The 9,140-nt window shown below is 50.0% G+C and overlaps 1 protein-coding gene across 1 annotated transcript; it reads right to left on the bottom strand.

Annotated features, from left to right (window-relative positions):
• Window positions 1–5,660: 5,660 nt before the first annotated feature.
• HOXC4 (homeobox C4) lies at window positions 5,661–7,899 on the bottom strand. Its single transcript, XM_074853648.1, has 2 exons — window positions 7,364–7,899; window positions 5,661–6,835 (listed from the first exon to the last, which is right to left on the bottom strand). The coding sequence occupies exons 1-2, from the start codon at window positions 7,806–7,808 to the stop codon at window positions 6,480–6,482; spliced, it is 801 nt and encodes a 266-aa protein (XP_074709749.1). The 5' UTR covers window positions 7,809–7,899; the 3' UTR covers window positions 5,661–6,479.
• Window positions 7,900–9,140: the final 1,241 nt, after the last annotated feature.

Below are 9,140 nucleotides of genomic sequence, written 5' to 3'. Positions count from 1 at the left end.
TGGCTGGGCACGCGCACCCGCAGAAACACACTTTTTAGTTAAAAGTGCCCACTCGGGGAAGGAATAAATGTGTATTTGGAGAATTTGCCTGAACACCTCCGCCTCTCCCTGCGGTTTTATTTCCAGGGAAGGGAGGGGGGGGGGCAGTTGGGAGCAGACGGGTTCAATCTGCCAGTTTATTAATTTAAAAAATAACAATAATAATTATTATTATTATAATATAATAATAATAAAACCTCCTCGAATTCCCGAATCGCAAACCACTTTCAGCTTGTTTAAGTTTCTGATTGCATAATCAGGGAATTAATTGGGAATAAATGGAGAGGGCAGGGGAGGGATGGAGCTGGCCGGGGGGGGGGGGTGAAGGTGGAGTCGCAGCAGCATCTTGGCGAGGGGAGAAGGATTTGGGGGGCGGGGGGGGGGGGATGCCCTGGCCATAAATTACCTCTCGTTTCCCACCTTCCACTATGCGCCTTTTCGGTGCTAAAAATCGGTATTTTATGGTCGCAGGGGGGGATTTGCTACGCACCGCTTTTTATTGGAGGCGCCGCTCCCTCCCTTTTGGGATATTTTGCTGGTTTTCACCCAAATTGACGGGCTCTGCCAAGCAAAGGATAATTTTGCTCCTTTCTGCCCTTATTTCCCCCAGAATAAGGCGAGGAAGGGGCAACAAGAGCCCCCCACCCTCCGCCCAAGGATGGGGCTGACTTTGAGTGGCAGCTGTCAGAAAAGCCTGACCCGCAGCTGGACGGAGGAAATAAACGCCAAAAATATAATAAAACCAAATGAAGTTTGGAGAAATCCTTTGCCCCAAACCTCCTGACATCCCCGGCGGGAGAAATAAGTTTATTCCCCAGCAGAACTGGTTTGTTTTGTTGGTTTTTTTTTTTTTTTCCGGCTGCTCCTGAGCAGGGGGAGCCCCATCCTCTTCCTCGGAGGAAGAGCAAGGGATCAAAAAGTGTCATCGGAGCAGCAAACTCCTCGGAAAGAAGGCAAAACCAAGAGAAAAATCATTTATAAACCACTTTTCTTTGGGGGATACAGGTAAATATTCCTTCGGAGGCAGGGAGCGGTGTCACCTCTCCCCTCTGCTGCTTCCCAGTTTATCCATTACACGGCTCGGGAAATTATGCGATACATATGTTGGATTAGAGAGCACGGAAAAATGTTAATTAAGACATGGGAGGAAAAGTTAATCATTTACAAAGCAGTGTTTAATTCCCTACGCAGGAAGGGATGATTTATTTATTTACCTATTATTTATTTTGCTCACTCCAGAAGCCTGGAGTTTGTCCCATGCACGTCTATTTTCCAGGGGAGGGGGGAGGGGATTCCCCCCAAAACACCACCCAGACGCTTTTTTTCCCTCCCCCGGAAAACATAAATAAATAAATAAAACATTAAAAAATCCGGTTGCGCTGAAGCAAACACGCAAACAAGCAGGAAAAGGTGATATTTGAAAATTGCTAACAGCATCCCCACGGCGGCTGCTGGCTGTTTGGAAAGGAAATCCGAGTCTTTCACTGAAAAAAAAAAAAAAAAATAATAAAAAATCCCAAAATGTTTACCTTGGTACCTTGCCCATCAAAATTAATCACAGCGACAGATTCGGAAGTACATAAAACTATATCTCTGGATAATGATATAGGAGAGCACAATAAATAAAAGTTGCACGTTGGAGGTGCTGTCAGGTCTGGGGCGAACCAGTAACTCACTCGTTTAACCCCGGGTGCGTGTTTTGGCTTTTAATTCCAATTAACGCCGGAGAGGAACATTTTCAACCTACGAGGGGTTGAAGGAAATTGCCTGGAAGGACCCGTAATGCCGTGTTAACTGGGAGCTAAACCCCCGCGCGACAGGAAAGCCCTGGGGCAAGAAAAAACACACACACCAAGGGAAAAAAAAAAAAAAAAAAAAAAAAAAAGAGGGGAAATAAGGCATTTCCACCGCGTAAAAAATAAAATTAAAAACTTCTCATAAAACAGGCTGCTGAGGACCCTCGTCCGCCTGCAGTTATCTCCCCAAAGCGTCTCTGGAGCTGTTATTTTCCTTTTTTTTTCCCCCTTTCTAACAGGCAATACAGGAAGCTAATTTTCTCAGCCTGCTGATGTAAATTTAAGAGGGGTTACCATTCCTCGCAGGCTCTGGATACAAAGACTTCCTCACGCTTTTTTTTCTCTTTTTTATTGCCAGTTAAGCCCTTCGTAAAACGACTTTGCAGCCGTCCTAAAACCCGAGTCCTTAGCGAAGCTAGTTAAAGAGAAGAGGGAGGAAAAAAAAAAAAAAAAAAAAACCAAAACATAAAATAAAACCCGAGCTGCGAAAGGAACCGGTAAAACTTATCAGGGAACTTCAAAACAAATTGGACTCGAAGAACATAAAAGGGGGGGGAAGCTCTGGCCTCAGATGTTAATTTGAGCCTGCAGAAACACGTTGTTGCTGGGAGTTTTATAGCCCAATAATCAAAGTAAAGCGAATTATCCGAGCCCTGAACAATGCAGCACCCGGGGGGGCGGGGGGGGGGGGGGGGGGCACCTCCTGCAGCCACATCTATAGGTGCCAGGGCCAGGTCTGGGACACGGAGCCCAGGGCTGCGCAGGCTCTGAAGCCCCGGGGGGAGCGTTTCTCCCTCCAAGCCCTCCAGCCATCCCCGTGTCTGTGTATCTGTCTGTCCGTCTGTCCCGCAGCTCCGCTGGAGAAACCCGCGGTTATTTTACATCGCTGCCCACAACCCCAATCTCTGCGCCCCCCCCTCCACCTCCCCCCCACCCCACCCCGCATCACCGCTCCCATTTGCATCCTGATTTTCATCCCCACACCTCCCAAACTTTCAGGGTCTCCTTTTGGCTCTGCTTTGGGTTATTTTTTTTTTTTCAATTATTTTAAATTTTTGTTGTTGTTTGTTTGTTTGTGGTTTTTTTTCCCCTGAAATGGGGGTTACTTACGTGGCTGGGAGCGCTCCTGGACCAGCCGGGAGGGAGAGCATCTCTGGAGGAAAAGAAGGGAGAGAAGTTTGGCCGCCACTTCACCCTTCTCTCCCCTTTTCTCCCGGGTTATTTTGGCGAGGAGACAATGCCATAACACGCATCGCATCTGCCCCAGCTCCCCCCCCCCCCCTCCCCATACACCCCATTACTATGGTAAAAACCTACAAAGCCTCTAAACAGCGATGGTGCCTCTAAATCTGTGTCCGCAGACACAGAAGGTACAACGTTGGGAGAGGCAGCGGGTCAGGAGGGCTCCGGGGTCAGCTTGCTCGGCTCCCATGGAGCTGCCGGGATAGAAAAGTTGGCCTTTCCATGAACCCGCTTTTGCCGTTTACCCGAACTTCAATAAAGTTTTCTTTCAGCCTCTCTACATGGAGGCGTCAAGAGGCTAAAAAGGGACCGTGGTTCGGGCTGTTTGCAGCAGGAATAGCCATTTTTCCCTTTTTTCCCCCCCTTTTTCCCCCCTTTTTTCCTTTTTTCTCTTTATTTTCTTTTTTCCTTTTCCCCCCCTTTTCCCTTTTTTTCTTTTTCCTATTTTTCTTTTCCCCATTTTTTCTTTTTCCCACTTTTTCTTTTTTCCACTTTTTATTTTTCCCATTTTTTTCCTTTTTTCCTTCCTGTTTTCTTCCTCCCCCCTTTACTTCCCTTTCCCCCCCCATTTTTTGTTCCTTTTTCTTTCCCCCCCTCTCTACCCTCTTCCTTCCCCGGCCTCTATGGTGCATTTCCACCCTCCCTCCGCAGCTCCGGCCGTGTCACGGCCACGGCCAGGGCGATGTTGGGTGAGGACCCTCCCGTGGGCAGCAGGACCCCAGCCCTGGTTGATGTCCCTGGCACCCAAAGGACCTGCCACCCACGGGTGACATCCCCAGCACCCCCCCCCCCCTGCACGGGATACACCCACCCAGCGGGGGTGGGGGAAGTACAGCACCCCCCCAGCAACCCAAAAAAACCCAACCCACAACTCCAAACCCCAACACCCCCCGCAAAAAAAGAGGGCGAAATCCAACTTGGAACGATGCTCCTTCCTCCCCCACCCTCCTCCTCCTCTTCCTGGCTCCAGCCCAGCCTGCAGCGGTGCAGATGCCCAGCTCCGCTCCCCACCCCCGAGAAGATTTGGGGTACTGCCCTGCCCTGCCTCAACTTCGGGGCACTGGAGTGCTCTGGGGGAGCACCCACCTCCCAGCACCTGGGGCTGCGCTTTCCCCGCAGATTTTCTGCTTTTTCCTGCATTAAATCTCCTTTTCTCCCCTCCCTGATGCCTTTTCCCTCCCTATTTTTCCCCTTTTCTGCTTTGATTTCTTGCCTATATAAGAAGATATTAAAAATATCCAAACCCCCACGGGATGGGCCGAGCCTTGGGTGCTGTTTACTGATGGTTCTTTTATTTTTTTTTTTTAAGGCTGGATTTTATCTGATTTCCCCACCTCAGCTGTGCAGGCTGGGATCTTCCTTGGAAAAAGCCAAAATCCCAACTGGCTCCCAACACCTTTCCCTGCTCTGTGGAGGAAATGTTTAAATGGTTATGTGTCCTGTCGATATGTTTTATCTTTCCAGCCTCGTCCTTAATATCACTAAAGCAGGATGTGAAAGGGGGGGGGGGGGGGGGTGAGGAAGAAGCGGGTGAGCTTTACATCTAAACTCCCCAGGATAAATGAGAACCTTCTCCCCTCCAGATCCGCGTCCCCAGCTATCACAAAGGGGGTTGAGACCACGATTTGTTTAATGGCAGCTTAAATCGATGTTGGAGAGAGAGGGGGAAAAAAAAATAAATAGAATAAAACCTAAATAAAGACGCTTGCAAAGCCTCCTCTCCAATAACTCTGTGTCCCAGGGCTTGGGGAGGGGGGGGCACTTGGAGCAGGCCTCCCTCTCCCAGCCCCCTGCCACTGGGATTTTTAAGCAGCAAACTTCCCCAAAACCAAGGCCTAAAAAAGAAAAAAAGGGGGGGGGGGGCTCAGCCCCAGCGTCCCCCCCCTCCAAGCACCCCCTCCCCTGCCCTGCCAGGGAAGCACAGACACCCTGCACTGGGCGGGGGGGGACACCCAGGTTTTTCCCTAAAATCCCCCCACTGCTGCCAATTTGCAGGCTGCCTCCCAAGGCCAGGAGCGATGAATTACAGTTATTAGCACTATTACTACCATTATTCTCATTATTGTTATTGTTATTATTATTATTTAACAGCCTTTTCATTGCCTGGCAAAATTCAATATGACCTCTTGGCTTGAACGAGTCAACGCGAGCGCGCCACGACAGCAAGAGAAAATAATAACAATAATAATAATTAATTAAAAAGCCACGAGAAAAAGTTCAAAGCAGGGAGAGGAGCTAAAACCAGACAATTTTCTGCGGGATGGAAAGAAAATAAAGAGGCATGACTGGAAGCTAACCCCAATCCACAGCCCTCGTCTGAAAACCCAGATTTCTCCTTTTTTTCCCCCATATTTACAGGTTGGGAGGGTCTGAGATTTTTAAAGTCACTGGCCACGTCGTGATGTCATAAAAATCTGGAGTTGAGAGTTTATCTTTAGGTTTGCTTAAACTTAACTTAAGCAGTAACTGGTGCACATGGGATCCATTGCACATCGTCCCAGCATTTTATTATCCTTATTATTATTATTTTGGGGCGGGTTTGCGGGGAGATGTGGGGATAAAATAAGTCACCAGACATAAAAGTAAAACTAATTCACACTGACTGGTTTATTGAACACTGGGACTTTCACATACACACTAAAACTCTTTATTGCAAGTTTACAATGATCATGTAAAATCAGTCCAAAAACACAAATAACCACGACAAAAAACCCTAGCTACTGACTTTTTAAAACCTTCTTCTGCTTTTATTTTTTAAATATGTCACTCTTTCTCTCTCTCACTCCCCTTTTTCTTCTCAATTTCTCAGCAAAGACTCGTCCACCCTTGTGTGCTGTTTCGTAGCTGCTTTTTGTTTGCTTTTTTTCTCTCTCTAAATCGTGATTTTTTTTAAGCTTTTTTTTTTTTTTTTGTCCACATTGCTACAAAAGAACTTCATAGCTCCTTCGCTCATTGTGCACTTGGAATGCAGAGGGGAAAAAAATACCTACATTCGTCTTTTTTGTTTGGTTTTTTGTTTGTTTTTTTTGCCGTCCATATTATCGTCATTTCTTCATTTAATTCACCCAACAGAACATTTACCTCTTCCTCCCCCCACCCTACCCTCCCTCCCCATCCCCCAGCTTTAAAAAATAAATAAAACCCTGAAATGGCGTAAAAAAAACCCTGCAGGTACAGACACCTGGCCTCATGCTATCTGACATGCATCTAAAGCCCGTGGTCTTGGGGGAGACCCATTGTTTTTTATACGCACAGGAAAAAAAATAATAATAATTATTATTATAATAAAAGAAAAACTACGAGGGGAAGGGGAAGGGGGGGAAAAGAACCAAAATATATATATATATATATATTAGATTCTATAAATAATCCAGAGTCATTTGTGTGCGGGTCTGGGGGTGTTTATAACCTGGTGATATCCTCCGTGCGCGGGTCCTGCGCGGCGGCGGAGGGCAGCTCCTCGCCCGCGGCCGTGCTCGCCGGGGCGGCGGGGGCGGTGGAGGCGCTGGCAACCGCTGCCGTTGCTGCCCGTACTTTGGTGTTAGGCAGCCTGTGGTCTTTTTTCCATTTCATCCTCCTGTTCTGAAACCAGATTTTGATCTGTCGCTCGGAGAGGCAAAGCGAGTGCGCGATCTCGATGCGTCGCCGCCGGGTCAGGTACCTGTTATAGTGAAACTCCTTCTCCAGCTCCAAAACCTGCTGCCTGGTGTAGGCTGTCCTGGATCTCTTGGGTTCGCCTCCATTGTAATTGGGATTCACTGGAAAGGAGGGGAAGGAAAACAAAAAAAAGAAAGGAAAGGAGAAAAAAAAAAAAAACAAAAACACACAAAAAAAAAACACACAAGGAAAATCAGCGTGGATGGAGAGAGGGTCGGGAGAGGCGACTGGAGGAGCCGGGGGAAAAAAAAAAAAAGTAATAGGCTAAATAGGTAATAAAGAACTTTGGGCAGCTCAAGAGTTTCTATTCTAATAGGAAGGGGTTTCCCTGGCTCAAAAGACTGAATTATTTATGCACCCCTTACAAAGCTTTCGGAGTTTCACACATACATAACAGAACGAGCCACATGGCTAAGGCTGCCCACAGTAGCTCGGCTATAAAATTTATGGTGGGTGTAATTACCCATTCGGAGTCGTAAATCCAGTTCAATTGTGCTAACCCAAAGACTCTCATGGAAGGGAAGGAAATAAAAAAAAAAAAAAAAGAGAGAGAGAGAGGCGAGAGGGAGCGAGCATGGTGTGAAAATAAGAGAGCGGAGAGACAGAAGAGGAAAATAAAAGTTGCATACCAGTACTGACGTGGATTTTTTTCATCCAGGGATAGACTATGGGCTGTTTGGAAGCTGTGCTGTTGGGATGGTCGGGGTTTGGCTGGTTGCAGGCTGGAGGGGCTGGGGAAGGAGTGGTGGAGGAGGTGGATAGAGCAGCCTGCTCGCAGAGCTGCTGTGCTTTCTCTGAGAGGTGTTGGCCTCCTGGAGTTTGCCCGTGTCCCCTTTGGAGCGTGGCCGGGTTGCCGGGAGCCTGGAGACCCCCGCAGCTGAACGGGCGGTCGGGGAAGGAGGGTCGTGGCACTGGGTACAGCTCTTGATGGTGATGCTGGTAGCTGGACTCCCTTGTCCGGCTATAATATTCCGGACTGTGGTCTGGGATGTAATTATTTTGCGAATATTCCTCGCATGGAGGAAATTTCGGATCGATGTAGTTAGAGTCCATCAAATAAGAGCTCATGATCATTAATTTCTGGAGTGGAAAATAATTTTTCTCGCTTTGTCGTTTTTCTGCTCCATAAAGCCCTCCTACTAGCTGGCGACCCCGTAAAGTTACTTTCACCATGTGACATCCCCGGCCAATCACACCCGCCAGCCCAGTCCCGGATAAGGAACCAAAAGCTTCTGCAAAATGTACCCAAATTGCGGGGGGGGGGGAAGGGGGGGCGTGGGAGTGGGAGTGGGTGCGCGGGGAGAGCCGGGGAGACGCGCTTCGGGGCGAGGTGCTGGGTGCTGGGGTCCATCGCCGCCCCCTCGGCTGCTGGGAGGGGGGGGACACGGATATACACAATGGGGGGACACACACACCCCCCCTTGGTGGCGGGGGGGAGTGTGGGAAAGAGGAGTGGGGGAGGATGAGTGTGAATGGGGGTGTTGGGGGGCACCGGGCATCCCCCCGCGGTCCGAACTGGGAACAATGACCCCCCCACACCCCGCCCTTGGTGTGAGTGCGTGTATGTGAGTGTGCCCCCCCGCCCCGAGCTGCAGTGACCCTTCAGACCCCCCCAAACTCTACCCCAGCAGCCCCATTTCCATCCCCCCTCCCAAGGCTGGGGAGGGGACAGAGCAGTTGGGGACACCGCCGGGGGGTGCCCCCGCCCCCCCCAATCCCAGAGGGTTGAGCACCTTTTTTTTTTTTGCGGGGGGGTAGTTAGAAAGTAGAGGCGGGTGTGCAGACCTGCAAGTGACCCTGCCTTAAATCACAGACGGGGGGGGGGGGGGAGGTGTGCCCCCCCTTGCCTGCACCCAGCGGCACGGGCTGGGCGAGGCTGGGGCTGCCCCCCCCCCCCCCCCGCAGGCAGCGGGGACACCCCCCCCCCCTCCCCTTTTGCTCCCCAAACTGCCCCCCCGCTGCGCTTAGCCCCGGCCTTTGGGAGCAGAGAGGGGTTGGGGGGGGGGGGAGTGTTTCGGGGGGGGGGGCGGGCAGCACCCTGCTTTTTCCTCGGCCCTGGGTGCTGCAGGTAACGCCCCCACGGGGGTTACGCGCCCACGCGAGCGCAGCACCCACGCGCGGGCCATCCCAGGCCCCCTTGGCCCTCGCTCTCAGCCCTGACCTCGTCTCTCTAAATACACCGCTTGTTATTTTGGGGGCAAAGCTGGAGGGATGCGTTAAAAATGGCTCCCACCTCCCCTGCGCAGGTCGGGGAGCTGCAAATGGATGTCAACATTTTGGGAGGGTTTTAGCTCCCTCAATTAAAGCTTTTTTTTTTTTTTTTTTTATCTCCATCTCGCCCTAAAGAGAGGGGCAGAGGAGGGAGGTGGGGTATTCCTCCTTGTGCTTGATAACAATTATAGTTGA

The sequence above is a fragment of the Strix uralensis genome, chromosome 33 (genome assembly GCF_047716275.1).
Source record: "Strix uralensis isolate ZFMK-TIS-50842 chromosome 33, bStrUra1, whole genome shotgun sequence".
In the NCBI taxonomy this organism is placed as follows: Eukaryota; Metazoa; Chordata; class Aves; order Strigiformes; family Strigidae; genus Strix; species Strix uralensis.
The sequence above is the reverse complement of the archived record's forward strand: the minus strand, read 5'-3'. Positions and strand labels throughout refer to the sequence as shown.